The 20,267-nt window shown below is 39.5% G+C and overlaps 1 protein-coding gene across 1 annotated transcript; it reads right to left on the bottom strand.

Moving 5' to 3' along the window:
• Window positions 1-346: 346 nt before the first annotated feature.
• Window positions 347-18,311, bottom strand: aff1 (ALF transcription elongation factor 1). The gene is made up of 19 exons (XM_088010885.1): window positions 18,077-18,311; window positions 12,798-12,918; window positions 9,861-10,676; window positions 9,103-9,144; window positions 8,368-8,451; window positions 8,160-8,193; window positions 7,748-7,805; window positions 6,885-7,014; window positions 5,890-6,783; window positions 5,711-5,793; window positions 5,412-5,622; window positions 5,242-5,336; window positions 4,369-4,432; window positions 4,118-4,254; window positions 3,845-3,916; window positions 3,617-3,710; window positions 3,501-3,541; window positions 3,194-3,405; window positions 347-2,607 (listed from the first exon to the last, which is right to left on the bottom strand). The coding sequence occupies exons 1-19, from the start codon at window positions 18,091-18,093 to the stop codon at window positions 2,486-2,488; spliced, it is 3,327 nt and encodes a 1,108-aa protein (XP_087867011.1). The 5' UTR covers window positions 18,094-18,311; the 3' UTR covers window positions 347-2,485.
• Window positions 18,312-20,267: the final 1,956 nt, after the last annotated feature.

Below are 20,267 nucleotides of genomic sequence, written 5' to 3'. Positions count from 1 at the left end.
AAAAAAAGAATGTATCCAAAATTGTGTCACCTCCCCGATAGTGGAAATGCCTTACATTAAGTCCTCTTCTCTTAAGATCAGCTTCCACACTGAAGAGGGTTGTGGTTTGTCTGACCTGTTAGTTCTTGGGGACGTTATGTTTACTTACCATGAAAATATGGAAATTGAGAGTTTTTGATTGGTCGCGGTCAGTGAAACTAGATTATACATATTTTGATTCTGGAAACCGTCTGATTTCCTGTGCATCTCTAAAAACATATATTATTTTGTAGCTTTTACATCCACACTTATGTACTTATTTTGTTCAAGGTAAACCAGAATAAGCACCCACCACCCTCTACAATCATTCTAATTTAGTTTCCAGTGTTTATTCATCTTTGTACACTGCAACACAGTTTCACAAATTTTCACGAAATGAAAAAGAAACATCTTTCAAAAACCGCTCTGAACATTTTGTTTCCAGTCAAAACACAATTGGACAAATAGTTACAATATAACTTATAAATTAAGCAGCAAAAACAAATGATGAAATTAGAGCCACAGGATCTGAACAGAAAAAAAAAAAAAAAAAAAAAAAAAAAAAAGAAGTAAAGTATCGAACATTGCAGTTTCCCTTCGTGAGCAGGGCAGACATCCATCCGTCCCAAACTGTAAAGCTTATTTGAATGACATCCTGCTGAAGGTTCTAACGTTAAAAAAAAAAAAAAACTCCCAAATTACATGGCACTCTGTTCTTAATTAAAAAATATGAATTGCATAGATGAAAGCAATAAAGCTAGGAACAATTCTGATCGCCGTTCAGCACTTTTATTTTAAGTTAAGAAACGCCAAGTGCTATTCCTACGCTAGTCTGGACTTTCTCTACCAGCATGTCATACCAAAAGCATCTCCCCTGCATATAAATAAAAAAAAATTGTAATAACAAAACATGTTATTGCTTCGAGTCAAACAAGCACAGTCCAGCCAGTTTAGCACGGCCTTCACCAGGCAGATATACCTAAAATAAATTACTATCAAAAATGTAGAGAGAAAAACTGCATTGTTTCCTAAATTGTCCTCACCTCTCACTTATTTAGGCGGGATGTTGCAGCTCTATAGAATATGGGATATATGGCAAAACATAAAAAAAAATGGAAATGACTGCAGCAAGAGCCTGGCTAAAGTCCACAACTATGAAGATATAAAACAAAATCTACTTCTTCAGTTAATTTTTACATCTATATAGATGTAAAAATTCATCCAGGCTGTAAAGGCAACTCGATATACAAATTTGGTGTTCAGAATCTCCAAACTCTCTCTGTTAAGTTCATCGTCCGTCATTACTAATGAGCGTTTCGATCAAATCGGAATTTTACAACCAACAGCTGCTAAGGTGGTTGTGCACACGGAAACACAAAAGCAAGTTTTTGATATCGTAACTTTTGATTTTGTAAGAGAGGAACTACGACGTACCAAAACAAGCCGAGTTTTGGCTGAACTTTCAAAGTTGTTTCCACAATCGCCACTGCAAGGATCTTTTCCTAGCCTGAGCCGACGGGAGGAACAACAGAGACAAGAAGTTCTTCATCAAAACGATTTCTATAGTTTACACGGAGAATCTTTTCTTAGATTTGGTCAGACGGATCTGCCGTTAAAACCCAACACCGCAACAGTGAGCTCACAATCAACCGGAGAAAACTTCATTGTCATTATGTACACCAACGTTCGACAGCAGCATAACAAATTAAGACAAAGAAGAAGAACTGGTTTATGCCACCAACACTCCAGCTGCACTTGTTCCACAGAGCTTTCTGCACCTTACAGTGTTTGACAGCTATAGGCAGGTCTCCTCTAATTCAACTTCTTAGTAAGGCACCTGATTACCGTTATTCATCGCTTGCGATTATTGCACATAAACAAAATGTGGAACCCCAGCCAGACGTTTAGCTAAAATAATCAGTTATTTTAGCTGTGTGGCAGAATGTGTGGCACTATTGCAACAAACTTCATTGGGTCACAAGTCATCAGGTCAAGCCGACGTTTCACGATGAGACGAAGAACATGATGCTAGCAGAGACAACTGGAGGTTGGTGTTAGTTAAGTGCCGTGGTTTTCCAACTACCATCTCTTCAGAGATTGTAATACTAACAAAAGTTGTGAAAAAAAAAAAAAAAAAAAGGAACAATAAAGCTCACAATACTTGGACCACAAGCAGATGATTTAAAGAGGACAAATTCACAGAGCCCCAAAATTGGCACTTTTGGCAATATCTGATTTTCTTCCTTCCATGTTTGTTTACAACAGACACACACAAAATAAATGAAAATACGCATGATGTATATGAAAGCAGATGTCTTTGTCCTTGGGAGAAAATGGGGATTTTCACATGAGCCACCTCCACAGCCATCTGCCATCCACTTTGTTAATGAAATAAGGTGATGTCAGAGGCATAAACATGCAGATAAGTCTGAGAGACACTTCTGGGATAAAGCGTAGGCGTCCAGCATCAAAGCTTTCGGCTGTCCAGCCTTAACCAGTTGACACCTTGTCTGACGTAGCAGACCATGAAGCTCATATTTGACATCAGGCTCAGAGGGCCCATGGAGGCGTCCAGCTCTGCGAGCACACCTGAAACACACATTTAACGGAAACAAAATATTTAAAAAAGATCATCGTTTGGTGCAGAGATGTATTTTTTATATATATAAGGTTTATGGTTTAAATGCTATATGAGACATGTTAACACTGTGGAACAATGAGTCACTGTAACCGAGTCAACTTCCTATTGAGCTCCAATTACAAAATGTGATGCGTAGGATATTTTATGCAAACATCCCACGGTCACGCACCACAAACCTTATATTGGTGTGTATTCACTGTACAGTTTTTGGGATCTGAGTTTTAAATGTTTAACATCTTTACAGTATGGACTTAAAATCAACATAAACATGTTTTTCCATCTGAGATAATCTTATTGCTAATACAGTTACTCTGTCTAAATAAAAATGTGTTTTAAGAAAAAAAAAAGTACATTAAAAACAATTCAGAAGGTGAAAACCACCTTGCTGTCATGGAAGGTAAACAACAACAGCATCACACCACACATCACCTAAGGCTAAAGCACAGCAGAAATAAAGACTCAGAAAAGCTCATTTTTTGGATTTCCAGATGTTAGCTAGCTAACCAACTAGCTGGAGGGATTTTTCTTTCTTACCGCTGCCTTTTAATGCCAGTTCCTCTGCCTGCTCCCAGATGTCATGAGCACTCAGAAATAATGTGGTGATGTTGACGTAGGAAAAGGCCACTTGTTCTATGTCTTGAGGAATCAACACAGTGCTGCCGTCTGCAGAGCCACTGTGGTTTGAACCGGTACCTGAGCTGGTGCTGGCTGGAGACGGCACGCCGGGGGATGGGTTTTCTGCTAGCCTAAAAGATGAAATATAAAAAGCTTAAACCCGATGTAGGGTTGCAAACATTAAATATGTTTTTATTTTTATTTGGGGGTGGGGGGAATGACTGACTTTGCTGACGAGGGCTGTTTGCGTGACACCTGAGCGAAGTTCTGAAAGACAAACCGAATATTTTACAATACGACTACAAAACAAGCAGAGATGATAATAAAGCATGTATAACTTACTTGAAAGTGATCCGTAAGTGTCTTTGAAAATTTTGTTGCAGCTTTTTGTTTGTGGCGAAACATGGCCATGTGAAGAAGAGACTGGCACTTTAAACTGCAGGAAAGATACAAAAATTACTCAAAAAATGTGTCAGAAAACAATGAGAAAATCATGAGGTGAAGACATGGCATTTCTGCAGTTTAACCACCTCCCATAACGCTAAATTAAGAGAAGGGGCTTCAACTTACCATAAAGCTAAAAAGTCGTTTTCTGGGGGTGAAGCTGATGAGTCCACTGGGTTTTTAAGTTTCAGAACAAATCTGTGAGAATGAGAGATAAACACAGCACGAATCAGGACAATTTTTTAAATCACACCGTTACTGGAAGCTTGCCTCACATCTGTAAGAAGATTTCAGTGCCAAGTGTGTGAAAAGCATTAGAGAATCGGCCCCCAAACTTTTCTGAAAGCATCAGTGTGCATTAAGCCCCTGAAGCAGTGTCAAAGAAACATGAAGTCTTACTTGAGCAGCTCCACCGTCTCTGCAAGCATCGTATAGGAAGACCCTGAAATCTGTGGATCTTTCTCCATGGCAATGCCACTCTCAACAAAGAACATGGCTGCCTCCAAGTAGGTGAAAGCTTTACTAAGCTTATCCTGCTGCACAGACGTAACAGAATACGAGAGTAAAAAAAAAAAAAAAAGCAGCGACATGCTGTATGGAGTGTGGTGCATTTAAAAAAAAAATTAAAAAAAAGAATAAGACCAACTTACCTCAGCGTCTGCTTTGTGCTTTAGTTTTTTTGCCTCTTTTATGTAATGGTTCACTGGATACTGCCTGTGAAACAAAATTATTTTACTCTACAACTCGATGTGAGTGACTCTACTGACGCTACGTGCTCATCCAGTAGGAGTGAACGCTGCAAGTTAATGACTCAATGCAATCTGCTGGATTTCATTGAGCAGATTGAGCAAACTTTTTAAGTTTCTAAGGAAACTTAAAAAGTTTCCTTAGAAACTTTTTAACCTACTTTGAATAATTAACTGAGCTTGATAACTAGGATCAATGTGTACTTGACTTTGAATCTGTGTGATCGGATTCAATTTACTGTTTTTACTAAGCGCCTTGGGACACCATGTGTGGTGAATCTATATGAATTTTAAAAACCAATCAAGTCCACCAAAACATCTGACATCGTGTAGGAAACATAAAAAACAATAAACACAGTCTCTTGCAAAAAGATAATGTACACCCCTTTGACATTTTCTACATTACCACCAAAAACTTCTAGTGTATTTTATATAGTTTATAACCCAACTCTGCTTTTCTAGCGTTCTCCGACAAACCTCTGAGGCCAGAACAGAACAGCTGGACTTAATTACACAAAGGATGAATGACTTTTGAATTTATTTTTGGGTAATCAGGGTAAAGGAGACTGAATGCAAGTGCAGATCACACTTTAAGAATTTATTAGTTAAAAAAAACAAAACAAAACAAAAGAAAACGGTGACAAGCATATCGCAGCGTAACGTCCCACTAGAATGCACTGACGTGTGGCTGTAAAATTACAACATTTAGGAAACACTATATAAGATGACTATAAAAACTATTTCCAAACTGAGTGCAAGGAAAACTTGGAATTGTACCTCTTGTCGAAATGCAGCAAGGATCTGTTGCTCACAGCTCCTCTTTGGGGCTTTAAAGTTGATGGCACTTCAAGGCCGCTCTTTGGGGTCTTGGCCTGACACAAGGAGACGCATTAGGTTGAAAACTTTAATTCATATCTTACCACTTATGGTAGTGTTTGAACAATTACCTTCTTATGAAGTGAGGGTTGCGGGTGTTTTCCTTTAACTGTCTTGTGCTTGTTGGAGTCCCTACCCTTGGCATTCTCCTTACTGGTCTTTAGTACCATTGCCGAACAGGGATTCTGTACCTTTGGAGCTTTAGTGGCGTCTTTGGATGTTGCCAGGTCCTGAGATGTTTTCTTAGCCTTCTTTTGCTCCTTGTCTGGTTTGTTGGAACTCCTGTGTGAAATATAGATCACAAGAGTTAGAGCAGCGATGTCTTAGTATGTTAAATTCAAATTTTTCCTTTTGGTTTCACTGGACGTACTCTACTCTCACAGAAGCACGACTTAATGAGGTATTCTTGTTTTCCAACTTAAGTTTCTTCTTGGGAGGACTTTTAGTCTCAACCTGAAAAAAAAAAAAAAGGAAAATAAAAATCACAGTAAAATAACATTTTCTGATAAGAATGAGCACAATCTCTTCCGTGCCGCACAAATTCCTCACATTTTGAGACTTTTTATTGCTTTTTCCAGGTCTGTGTGCTTTAGAGGACTCTCTGCTTGCTTCATCCTTCTCTATGGCCAGCGCTGGTCTCTTTGCATTGCTGGAAATCCCTTTATTATTACGGGATTTCAGGGGGACTCTTGAGAGCAGACCGATATCAATCCTCACCAGCAGGGATTTAGGAGGCTGGTGTTGGTCCCACCAACCCTTTGCTGCCTCAGAGGCCTTATGCGAGTGCTTGTGGGTTGATTTGTGAGGCACCTCGGTCTCTGTATTGGTTTTGGGACAGCTGACTCTGACCGGAGCAGCAGGCTGGGCGGGGCTCTGAGCTGAGCAGCAGCAGGATTTAGGAAACTGAACGCCACAGGTTGGACAGCGACCGTGCAACCCAGGAGCGACTTCCGATCCAGCCTTCTTATGTTTGGCGTATTTAGATCTTTTAGCATCTCTTTTAGTGTCCTTTTTGTGTTCCGTTGTTTTCGATTTTACTTTGGGATTGTCTGTGAAATGTTGCTCCATTTTTGGGGTTGCGAGTTCCTCAGACTTAACACCGAGCGCTGCCTCAGTGCGATTCGGGCCCCCTGCCGCTGAGGGCTTTGAGAGTCTCTTTGAACTACTGCTGCTGCTGCTGCTGCTGCTGCGCCTCCCTCCATCAGAACGGCTTGTTTTGCTATTGTTCTGGCAGAAAGAAGCATCCTGAATGCTTTCGCTGCTCTGCTGAGTAGCAGTCATGTTGTCTGTGAGCACTTTTTGCTGAGAAAAGGCCTTTGATTCCTCACTGGCATCTGCACTGGTCTGCTTGGGGGTCTGACGACCAGTACTGAAGGTCTGCAGATGGGAGCCAACCCGCTCTCCCAGCTCCCAGTCCCGATCGCTTGCTGTCGGAGCATCAGGCTATAAAAAGAACATAAAAAATATTTAAAATAATAATAAGAAAACATAAGTATGTGAGTAATTTATTTGGTGATAATTAAAACAGTAAAATGAGCCAAGACCTCTATTTCAATTAGTTTGCTCTCTGTGGGTTTTGGAGGCTCTTTAATGGAAATGTCGCTGTCTGACTCCAAGCTGCTGTCACTGGAGCTCCTCATCTCTGCATCACTGGAATGTGTGGCTTCTAAGGAACTGAAAAAACACAAATGCACGCAGACTGGTATTAAAAAGTAGCCATTAGTAATCATCAGTACATGCAACTGAAACCAGATGTTTTTATTCAATCAATAAAACATTTTCGCTTCAATATTGGTTATTAATTCAGACTAAATTGGTCCTAATTTAGGTCAACAAGGACAACCAAAATCTGTTAAATGCCAGAATATTTATTAATTTTTCAATCAGAAGTTTACACATATCAACATTACCATGCCTTCAACTAACTTGGGGAAAGCCTGGAGATGTTACTAATGTAGGGGTGTGCAAAGTGTGGTTCGGGGCCCGTTTCTGGCCCTTGAAAGAAATTTGTACGGCTTGTGATCACAAGTCAAGAATGGTAAAAAGGAGGTATTGATGCACTCCACAAAATGTATAGCATGGGTCACTTTCTTTAAAGTTCTGTAGGGCAAAGTTAGCATAAGATGTGTATTAAATAATAAACCAAGTTCTCAGGCATATAACAGCTAATAGCTCTGTTATTGCCATCCAAAAATGCTAAATTGCCAAAATCTGAGGGAGTTGAATTTCCTTCCACGACACAGATTTAAGAATGTTTTGAGGTAAATTCTCATATATATATATGTGTGTGTGTGTGTGTGTGCGCGCATGTGTATCTTTGATTATAAACAAAAATATGGTTGTGCTAAATTTCATATTATATTTATGAAATGAGGAAGCTGTCATTCTGAAGGATTTCGGTACTCACTTTGAGGAGTTCAGCCGGTTAAAATGAGATGAATCTTTACTGGAGAATTCAAGGCTTTCTGAAAAGAAACAGGGACGGTTAGTTTGATTGTGAGATTTTGATAAACTAAAATAGTAACTGATCAGCAACAATGTGAGAGATTGGTAATAACAGAAAGCAATTCTTCTTAGTGGCGCTATAGATGGATATATAAATTATTAAACTGAAGTTTTACTAAAAGCTCTTTTATCTTTTTAGTCAACATGTTGATCTGAAATTATATTCCAATGTATTTTAATCTGTGTTTAAATACATCTAATATTTTAAACTTCACCATACCCATATAAAGGCCTGCCATCCAAAACAACAACTCCAGATATAATGGATTCATTTAGCTGTGCCGATTGCTAAAGACAAGCCAAACATTACTCACTTTGTTCTGGACATGATGAAACTTGTTCTGCTTCCTGCAAGGATGGAAAAATAAATATGAATTGTATTACTCATCTGCAGATTTGTTTTGGGATAAACCGTGTAGTTAGAACATAATAAGAGGAAAAAGCTTGGAATGCTAGAAAACATATGAGCATTTTTTTTCCAAAACATGGAAAAAATTGAATGGTTAAGCTTTGATTTTTGACCTTGGCTGGGACTGGAGACTTGGATGGTTCATAGGTTGGAGTGTGTATTGCTGTCAGCAGAGGGGGCCATGGGCGAGTCATTTCCTGTCAAACACAAACATGTCGACATTCATTCATTTAGAAAAAAAACCAAACGTGGTTGATTCACAACCATCTGTTTTGAACAAGTTCATCTGTTCTATAAAGTAAACTAGAACTGGAGAAAATGTTATTAAAGTAAGACTGGAATACAAAAGATTTCGAAATCTTATCGGTTTTTATTTTGAGTTCACATTTAAAGATCCTCAAATAATGTTTAAAGTCAAGCCTGAGAAAATACAAAAGGCTGTTTTTAAAACATGATTTTGTAAGTTTGGGCAAATCGTTCTCCAGCTGCACTCCCTACATTGCAATTCAGTTTAGTGGCTACTACAAATAAAGGCCCAAATTTTAATGATGGTGTGAAGAAACCACACACAATCTGAAAGTTGACCCAGACTTTTGTTTCTCTTCTTGACACCATTTAAAAAAAAACAACTAAAATTTCCACAAATACCAATTCCTAATCTGGTATAAAGCACAAAAGGGAAAAAAAAAAACCCAACAAAAAAGCAGAAGTAGATCAAGGCCAAATGCGGCGAAAACAATTTTTGCATTTCAACTTCAATTTTTTTCCAAGTACATTCAGAAAATCTAAGAAAAATTTAGAGCTCATCTATTATTTGCTTAAACATGGACATAAGTGGCTGCACGTACCCTTAAGATATCTTCCACACACAGAACTTCATCAGATGGAGCCTTTAAAATCAGGAAAAAAGATATTGAAGCAAATAAAAAAACTAATAAGTGTAAGTGAAAATGACACCATTTCTAAATTCATAATTAGGACAATAAACAAGTGATTTATCAATATATCCATGAGCATATTGCAAATAATAGTGATATAATAATTAAGTTTATTGCTTTAGTTTGAATATTTTCTTCCATAGTAGGTTCCATTAGACTCAATAAACATAGAAATTTGAATGATTTGGCTGAAATACTATTAAGGTACTATGTTCGATTTAGAGGCACGGTTGGATTCTTAAGCGGCATCTTGACAATAGCTTCAGTTTTGTAGAGCAGCATTTGTTCTATATAAGGTTCTGACTGTATGCAGGGATGCATTCTACAACATTTCTTTTAATCACCACTTCTATACTCGCAATAAATACCATAAAATATTGACCAAGGGAAACAGAGCCAGAGAGGAATGGTCAAGCATTCCTCTCGCTCAATGGTCCAACCTTGTGAAATGCTACAGGAGAAGAAGTGAAACGAAAAGCATATCCACTCATGAAAGAAAAAGCGTAAAGCAGCAGAAGGAATTTTCATTTTGTACATCACAATCTGCTGATAGTTCCCATCCAACTTCATTTCAATGCCAAATTTCAAATTGTTGTAAATACAGTTTTTAACCACTATTGCAATGATTTTAGGTACATTTATATTCAATTACAGACGCAAAATCTCACCTCAAAGAACTGAGGCACTTTCATTGTTTTGGCAATGTCCGTTTTGTTGATCAGCTCTGGTAACGGCGCATAATGCTCTGGCGATGGCTTCAGCTCAGGTGACTTCTGGACCACCTGGTCCTGACCATCCATGGGTCGCACGTAGGCCGTTGGCTTCTGGGTCATGACCATCCCGGCCTGCTTGGACGACAGCAGAGAAGGGAAGGTCTGGGAGGGCAGTGCGTTGGTCTTGGCTTGGGGTGGAGGTGGATTTATAGGCGAAAGCCTGCTGTTCAATGTGAAAACAGACACACTGCCAGTCAACCCTGAGGAAAGATCTGGAGACCCTTGAAGCTGATCCCTTTTGAACGTGTCCCTGGTGTCCGTATTAGCATTGTGGTCACAGGAATGTAGGACCGGAAGAGGCTTAGCATCTGGAGAGGGGGCAGACACTTCCTGGGGAAGGCCTACTGCCCCTCTGAGATCTGGGAAGACTTCACTCTCCTTTATATGATGTCCTAAGCGACTCGACTGACTGTGGGTCGAAGACGTAGCTGGAAATCTAGATGAATGTCCACGGTAGTTTGGAGATGAGGAGTAAACACAATTAGATGTCCCTTTCTGGCTTTGTTGGGTAGTAGACATGTGAAGGTCCTGGCTGCGGGAAAGAGTTTTGTTTGATTGCTCTGCAACTGGCTGGCTCTGATCCGACTGCGATAAGGAAACGTAGGAAGGAATGGGTAAAACCTCCAGCGAAGGCGGCACGGGATTATTCACATCTTCGTAACTGCCCAGCATCCTCTGGATTCGATCAGAGAGCTCATCCGCTTTGTTCGTCTGGGGAAGAAAAAAAAAAAAAAAAAAAAAAAGAATATTTCTACTTTTCTGAACAAAATACAGACACCACCACACCGCAGTTCTGCGAAAAAATTAAAACTCCACAATAGGACTGAAATGATTCATTCGTTTAGTCGTGTTGAATCAATTACTGAAATAATAGTCAACTAATTTAGTAACATAAAGTGAATTTTCTTCTATTTAATACTTGAATTTGTCAGTATTACTAAAATGCAAAACTTGGTCTTACCATTTGCTATTGAAATCTTTATTGAGTGAATAAAACGATAGACTCCATCAGCTGCATTCAAAACTAAACGATTAATGAGTGCAGCAGAGTCTTGCTCAATTATGATTGTGTCCTCACAGAATGAATCCTCTACAGCAGTGGTCCCCGACCTTTTTATTATCGCGGACCGGTCAAGACTTGAAAATTTTGCTGCGGCCCGGGGGGGTTGAACCGTCAGATAAGACTTCTGCATGTTGGTGTTCTCTGAATCTACCCAATTTGGGTTGTCTTAGCCCTTTTATCGCAGCCTGTGGGATTTACCCTGACTGGGAACGAGAATACAACCTGCTGAATGTGACAGGTAGCCAATCAGAAAGCGCGGTGACGTAAGAACAGAGGGGAATCCCAAACAGCTGACATAACACGCAACTGAGAGTCCGGTGGACATCGGAGATGATCTGTGGAAATGTTTATTATTATATGTAAAGGTCATTATTATATATGTTTATGTTTATTCAGTTAAAAATGTTCACTATGAAAAAACAGTCACCTCCAAATCATAGTGCAGCAAATAGAGCGGCTGCTCCCGTCGTCTTTTATCCACCGCCTTTTCTTTTCCTTACGTCTTTTATCTCTTAAAATGACTCCACAAACTGTCACTATTGCTTCTACATCGTCATCCATGTTTGATTATTCTAAATTCCTGTATGCCATGTTGGGAGTTTTGTGGATTTTCTTCTGGAATCGCGAGGTTCGTGACTGGAATCGGTTCGTGTGATTTGTTGCTCCTGCCTTGTGGCTGGAGATACGAACCGATCAAACCTGTTGTACTTTTATCAGCTCTGTGGTCACAGAGGTTTGGAGAATCGGCCAACAATCCTTAAATCTTGCCGTCTAAACCAGACTTAAGACTCACAAGCTCTACTCATCTCCTCTCGACCACTGCCCAAACGCTCTCTGACTCTGGTCGCTATGGTAATGTTTACATATCCCTTCAAAATAAGATACAGATGCGCCACAAAAACGAGCATTTTACTTTTGTGAAAATTTTAGCTCATGATAAAGACCAACAGGAGCCCTGAGCTTGTTTCTCTGCAACGAGACATCTGGGAGTGATGGGAGACAATGACACCTGAGGTGTTGCTTATATCCACAGCCTGCTGGGTCTCTACGTGGCAAAGCAGCTTGAAGCTTCATTGCCTCATTAGCAGCCGGTTGCTACATGTTACGCAGAGTGGGCTTGAAATGTGGGACTCACCTACTGGTCCGGGATTAATCCATTCTCCTGTCTCTTCTCTGGGCCTTTTCCCCTTTGCAAAGAAACTTTCCAAAGAGATCTGATCCGTTTCTCACTCATTTTTCTGCATGTGGGCTCAGTGTTGGCGCGCAAGTAACAGAGAATCCGGTTAAAGGATTTTCAAAATAAAAGATCCTCCAGACTCAAATAATACATAAAACGGGAAATATTTAATTATTTCTTGTGCGGCCCGGTACCAATTGGTCCACGGACTGGTGCAGGTCCACAGACCGGGGGTTGGGGACTACTGCTTTAGAGAACCAGCTAGTGTTTCACTGACCTTAAGGCCCCTTGGTTTGCCCCACAGAGACTGGGCTATTTTAGCTGCAGAGGTTATATAGGCCATCAGCAGGCTCAGAGGAGGACGGCAGACTCTACCCAAGTTTTTGTCCTGAACTTTTGAAACCTTTTTGAGCAAAGCTAAGATGAGCAAATAGCTATTCATAGAAACCATGAGTCAAGAGCCCTACAAGGGGCTGCACTTCTGTTTACATGTACACAGATCCAGACCGCCTGGACTGATCTACCAGATGGTCGAGTGGCAGCCACTGTTGTCCTTTAAGCATTCTGTTCCCTCTCTAAAGGCAGCTCTTACCTTGTACGGTTCTGCAAAGAGTGGCGCGTTTTCAGCGTCAAGTTCTTTGGTTTGGCTGGTTTCTTGGACTCTTTGTTCCCATGCTCGGCGGCGAAGAAGGTTCCTCTCCTCATTGTGTGCGCTGGAAAATTACAAAGAAATACAAATGAGCTAAATTAACAGCCCGTTCACACGACCATCGCCTTGGGACAAACGATATGGAAATCTAAAACAAAACAAATAGTTACAATTAAATTCCATTGCAAGGCAAAGCAATGATACGCCATCATAAAATTTCTGTAAAAACAGAAAATAAATACTGAAAGCGTATGACTGACTTCTTAAACCCAAGGGGAAAGCAGCAGCGTCAGATAAGATTAAATCTGCAGATAAGTGTGAACTGACTCACAGGTGCAAGGGGGATTCACTACACATCACATCTGCCAAGTCTACAAAGTAGATTTATTTGAACTTTTAAGAGCCCAGTAACTGTAATAAATAATAAAAAACACATAAAAATGCAGAAACGTCTATGGGCACGTTTTAAAAATATGAACAGGAACACTGCAGCTTCAGTTTTCACATTTTTCTTCCCAAAACACTGTGCTAATCATTCTCCCCGACAACAATCCCAGCAGGATGCTGCCATGGCAATGAGAGGAGCAGCAAAGATTTGGGACCAAGCCAAACAGATGAGCACCTCCTCATTAATGCAGCAGATAGACTTGCTAAACTCCAAGGAAAGCACAAACTGGCACGGCCAAGTAACAGGCTCAACACCCATGGGTGAACAACACAACAAGCGTTTCATAGAATCACACAATATTACGTACAATATATGCATAAAAGACAAGTTATGGCAGGGCCAAATCAGTTCATTTGATCTTTTAGGCTGTTTTCCGTCAAGGTGCGATGTTTACATGTTTGTTGCATTTACATTTTCACAGAAGTTGAGCATTTCAGATCTAGATTTAACGGTTGATTGCATTGAAGTCCCAATCTACTTTTCAACTGACAAAATACAAAGATCAAAATAAAAGATTATGCGAGTGATTAAACTGTCTGTAATAAAAAAAAAAAAAGTGTTGACACAGCATAAAGGTTCACTTTTAAGGGCTATCATATTGATCGGCTTGCTTGACATTAAAGCAGGAAACGGGTCCATGTCCAGAGAGACAACAGGACATATCAATCTGTTTGTGTTGTCTTTCATATGGTTGTCTCACTTCACTGAAGGAACTAGATTCTCCGCAGCTTTCTTTAGGTTCAGGCAAAGTATTTTAATCTGGCCGTGGTGCAGACTTTGACCGGGAGAATTGCAACACATGGACTCTTTTCTAGTCCAACTAGTCTGTTGCAGTCTTGCTAATGCACTTAAGATGGATGTACTGTTGCAGGACAGAAATTAGACAAGCTTATGCTACTGAATGGTTGACCAATGTTTTTATTCCAGGATAGATGATGGGTAACAAATGTCAAGTCTGCAAGGTGTCAAATTCTTTGGCCAATCCATAATTTCTCCACCATATCTGCTTGATATATAGTGTGTGAGTTTTGGAAAATATAAAGCTTTTTCACCAAACACCTGCAATTTGATATACTCTAGTCAGAGAGTGCTAAACAGTGCTGGTAAGTTATTTGCAGTGAGAAAAAAAGTCATCTTGGCAAATCTTCCTAACAAGTTTACATTTTCTAAGACCAAGTAAATATAGACATGGATTTTACACTTTACTGACTATAAAGGTGGAGATTAATTATTGCTCTGTGTATCCCCCTCCCCCATCTTAAACACAGAAGTTCTAGTGTTTCAAGTTTAATAAAGATACAAATTCTTGCAAGTTAATCCTGGAGGTTACAAGAAGATTAAACTGTAAATACAAAGCAGAAAAAACAAACAAACAAACAAACTCTGAGACCACTGACAACAGAAGAATTTGAGGCAACATAAAAAGAAATCCATAAACATTGAGAACTCATCTGGGTCCTGTAAAAGGACGGCTAGGAACCACGGCTTTAATCTTTACATTTTAAGCAGCTTTTTACATCTGCTGGCAGGCCAATAACTGGTGGTACAATTTATCAGAAAAAAAAAGACGAAAAGCTTGTATAATGGCCCAACTTGAAACCTCAAATTACATCAAAGCCTACTAGAACAATTAAGTAAAGTTAGGCAAAGCAAAGGATGAAAAGTTGAATAACGTTGACAAGGGCTGATTTCATGTCATGGAATGGTGACCTATAAAGGCTGTACCCTAAGTCTCGACCAGTGATCGATGAACCTACAACCTAGCAAGGTTAAGCAGGTATAGATAATGGATGTACTGATATCTACAGGGCTAGGTTGTAGCTTTTTAGTTCCAGAAGCTCTTGATGGTCATTTCCTGTCTGATTTGGGTAAAACTTGAGTTTCAGTCAAGGAAGAAAAACAGTAGAAAGCACAGCGGACCAGAAACGGGGGTCACCGGAGAGTCAAGGGTTCTCTGGAAAGCAAAGGTTGCACTGGGGTGTTCAGGAAATATTCCACTGGGAAAACGGCTATTGTTCTTCAAAATGTGCAGCCATTCCAACATCAATATTCCCAGAAATGTCAGGTGGCAGCTTCAACATGATAATGTGGCCCTAACTTGACTTTGTGCGATGTTGAGGAGAAAACTGCTGCTACTAACAGTCTGGTGCCAAATTCTGCAGCAGACTTTCAGAGGTCTACAAAACCCCGTGTCCGAATGAACAATAGAACAGTGAAACTACTCGACACCGGGCTGCTTGTCTTAATGTTGTGGCTTATTGACTAATACTTTGCGAATGCAACCCAGACTGTACCTAATGAACCTACAACAGTGACCACCTTGTCTAAACTCGTGAAGAGTCTAGAAAGAAAGCGACTCAACACAAAACCAGTCTCTCCTCTTTTACACCATCTTATGTGGGCAAGCAAACTGGTTTTCATCCAGCTTTGTAACATCTTATGCAGATCTGAATTTGCATTGGAAATTTAAGAAGTACAGGAGCAAATCCAGAAATTTCTCTACAGGTTCATTCAGGAAAATGAGCTTGTAGATGAGCTGCCTGGGAACACATTGGGATGTACCTAATGATCCCTGTTCCCAGGCAGGGAAAGATTTCCCTTTTATGTTCTGGATCTGCCAAGAGGGATCTCCCCAAAGATCGACTTGCCTGGAAATCTTCTAAAAAAATATATGGAGGCATGTTGTTGAGCCATTTGCATCACACTCCTATTGATGTTGCAATAAGATCAGATTTTGTTTGTTGCTTTGGAAACAACACAGTCGACAATGATTATATACAAAGCTGAAACAATTTGCCAGGAACAGGTTTCTTTGGTCTTTGCCAAAAATAAAACACTAATAAGCCTACAGGGATATATTCCTTTCTTTTACAGCATTCCACCACCAGCTGCAATGACTCCCAGTACTGAGTCATCACTGTGTTTTACAACAGGAATGACTCAAAACATACTTTTTGACTAATCTGTTTGCTTGTAGTATGCAACGCAGGGACAAACTGAAGGTATATTTGTGATGATAGTCTGAACAAGGCAACAAATTAAAGAAAAACAAAGAGAGCATTTTGATGTATTCAATTGTTTTTGTGTAAATATTAACATAAACTTTGCTTTTTCTCAACAACTGAACAGCAAACGTTTATCATGAGAGAAATTGTGTGTTGCAGGTTGAGTGACAGTTCCCCTAGTTTTGAATCCAACTTAAAATTTAATAAATCTAAAGTTGTTGTATCAGAACATGCCACTAATCTTGACCTAATTTTCAAATTCAAGGCACAAAAAGGACTTAGTTTTTTAGACTGAAAAAGTAGAAGTTTTTCAGTAAAAATTTTTTATATTTTTTAACCATGTAACCTTTCAATAAGGAAAAAAAATTGTATATTATTAATTGATGCATCACTAAGGATTATACTTCTTTAGTAAAGCCAATCTTTAGGTTAGGTTTTCTGGGAACGTCTTTGTAAATCCCCAACACTTCCACCAGTGCTGAAATTGCATCCTATACACATTTCAAAAACATCAGTTTTGTGATAATGATTGCTAATGCCCCTACAGTAGGGATGGACACAAATAAATTAAGGGAGGAATCACATATGAAGGAAAGAATATGAAAAAAGGAAGAATAGAAGAAAGACTGACAACAGAGGAAGTAAAGAAGGACACAAAGAAGGAAAGGACGCAAGGACTTAAAGGAAAAGCAAGAAAAAAGGGTAAAAAGGAAGGGCTCAAGAAAGGAAGGAATACCATAAGGCAGGAGCAACATAAAGTAGGAACAAAAGGGTGTGGAAAAACACAAGATAGGACTCAACCAAGGAATGAATGAATAAATCAAATTGGGACTGGAAGTAATGTCTGGAATACTTTGTAATACCCTCTTTCATACTTATTCAGACTTTGAAAAGACTGGATTCAAATCCCCTGCTTTTTCTAGACTGTGTGTATGGAACCCTATACCTGACTGTACCGTCTTACATTTTTGACTGAATTGGACAGTAAATAACGGGCTGCTTTACATTTGGACATTAACGGTGACACGTTTTCTTGCCAAGTGTAATAACGTGACATTTGTTGTAAATTAGAAATGTGTAAACAAACCAAACTGATAGGAATGTTTTTATTTTTTTTTCTAAAATGTGTGTCACTCTTAGTTGCATTTCGTTGGGCTTTGTTTAGAAAATGTCTGCGTTTTTGAACAAATAGGAAACTATTTATCGCTACGGCTCTTTATGATGAGTAACTTGTTGTCAAACGCCATTCTTTGCAGCTAATGTTAGGAAGCAAAACACTGCTAGATGGCAGTAATGGGAACATAGTTAAAGGGACAATCCAACTAAAGCCAGATTTATCAAACACGACACTAAAAAAAAAAAAAAAAAGAGCATAGTCCAGGTAATGATATTGACCTTGTGATCTGAGGTTGATGTCCATTTAAATAACATGCATTAACCCCCCCAGCTCTGGCTCGCAGCTGGTAAAAGTCACACCAGCCTGTCGTTTCCAGCTGATTCCACCTCTCTCTGCTTGCCTGTCGACCTGAAAACCTCGCACGTCTTCAAGTTAGTTTGACAGCACAATGTTCAATTACCAAACCCACTTCCATTTCCCCCCTGTTGTACTCGCATAAAGTATCACTAGAAAACTGTAATCTAATTACAGGAGATCCGACGCGCTGCCACGGGACAGGCTGGCCGCCACCAGCAGAGAAACATCAACTGGGTTTACCCATCGGCTAAGCGGGGATAGCTGCTAGCGGTTAGCCGCGGAAGGTTCTGCCTACCTCGGCTGGGATGCCATGGTGCAGTGCGCCTCTCGCAGCGAACAAAGTTCGCCGTCATGCGTTTTTCCTGAAGGTCCTCACCGAGGTGGTCTTCACGCTTGGTCACATTGTTTACCGGTAAACTTAATTTAATTATTTCGGCTGCAAAGTTGTTTTGCAGTTGTCAGCTTTCTGCGCGTGTTTTGGGTTCAGTCCAGCCCGTCTGCCTACTGGACTGTTCTACCCTTCGCAGCCACTCGGGGACCAGGCTCAGGTTTTTTATACTCTTAATGTTGCCGAGAAAGTTTCAGAAAACAGCTCTTTCACCGCTTTTGCCTGTAATGTCAAAAAGAAAATTAACAATAATAACAGCCGAGTTCAATTGGGTGTATGTTTTGGGACTGTTTTCGCCCATTCGCTGCAGTTTATGTAAACTTTTGGACATTACCCCTACGCGACGAAACATGGTACTGCCATCTGTGTTTATGGACTGTCAGTTTTAAAAACGCCAATTAACTGTGAGTGAAAAGTTACTACAAATTCAAAAAAGCCTACAAACACCATTTCATAATAATTTATATTTACGCTTGGCAGCTGTGAGTATCTAAACCTTTATCCGATAAAATCTCTGATGGTTCAACATAAAGGCAAGATGGCTTCACATAGCACTTTGATTCAAAATTCCACGTTTTAATAGCTTAACGTATTTAACCCATTTAATCCCATCGGCAACAATTGTTGCCAGACATTTTTTTTCTAACTTCTGGAAGCTCTAGAAGAATTGTTTTGACTTTTGGCAGCTAATTGGAGTTTTAAAATCAAATAACAGTGTGTCTACTCTAAGCAATATCAATTTGATGTATCTGGTGTGAAAGGTCACACGACCAGACTTCTTCATTTTCTGCCTGTGACGCTGGAGGTAAATGTGCATCACAAACCTGTACAAGAGGAAGTTGGTAAAATACTTTAATAAACAAATGATGCCACGCCTGAAACTCAAAATATTTTGAACATATGTTCTTTCAAGTGTCTTCTACTTATATATAAAGAAAATTGTATCCCTTCATTCATTATTTGATCATAAGAAGAGCGAATGTAAGCGTGGCAACAATTGTTGACTCTAGCATAATACTTAGACAGCACTAAGCTATGTGTCGATGGTTGCTGTTTATTCTATATGCCCTGCTGTTCCCACACAGCTTAAAACTATCAGATATTTTAGATCTTCTAGACCTGAAAGAACCTCAAAATGATGTCTTCTACATCCCACAGTTGAAACCCTCTCCTATTTCACCCCCCAAAAAGGCGATCCATTACACCACCTAGGTGCTGCCCTAGGAAACGCCTCCTATTTGCCATATTATATCAACACAGGGATAAAGATGTGGAGATGTTTAAAACAGAGGTGAGTTATGAAAACAATATCTCAAACTTTGCACTCAAAAATCAAGCCTTAATAAAAGAGGCAAGAAAGCCATTTTTGAAAGAAATCAATAGCAATTTTTTGTTTGTTGTTTTCCACAAGTCCTATAGCTAACCATTAAAGGTGCTCTAGTCAGATAAAACCAATTTGGAACTTTTTGACCCACATGCAAAAACTGTGTCTGGAGGGAAATGAATACTTCATCTTACCTTACCCTGAACACACCATCTCTCCGATGAAACGTGGGGATGGCATCATCATACCGTGACGATTTTCTTCTGGAGCTGCTCAGAGCTGAAGATAATAGGCACAGAGCTAAATACATGGCAATCCTGGAAGAAACCGTGATGCAGGTTTCCAAAGATAATTGACTGGTTTATCTTCCCCCAGGACAACGACACTACACAATGAAATGGTTTAGACCACAGCATATCCATGCCTTTGAATGACCCAGTCAAAGTTCAGAACCAATCTAGTTGAGAATCTGTGACTTTGAAATTTGCTCTTTGCAGAGGCCCTCCACCCAGTTGACTGAACAACGTACATAAACATAGAAGTGCGGATCTGGCAGAGATGTACCCCAAAAAACCTTCCATTTATGTTTATTTGTCACATAAAAATCCCAATAAAATACAGTGATGTTTGTAGTTCAACACAATAAAATCTAAAAAAAAAAAAAAAAGTATTGGGTACAGATTCTTATTGAAGAGAGTCATTTTGAAAACACTGAGGGTTTAAAAAAGGAAAGGTAATCGATATGGCACATAATTAACATAATTATACTTTCTT

Source organism: Poecilia mexicana, unplaced genomic scaffold (assembly GCF_051168715.1).
Source record: "Poecilia mexicana isolate PSO_F unplaced genomic scaffold, ASM5116871v1 scaffold_12, whole genome shotgun sequence".
Lineage (NCBI taxonomy): Eukaryota > Metazoa > Chordata > Actinopteri > Cyprinodontiformes > Poeciliidae > Poecilia > Poecilia mexicana.
Note: the sequence above shows the minus strand (reverse complement) of the source record. Positions and strands in the feature narration are given on the sequence as shown.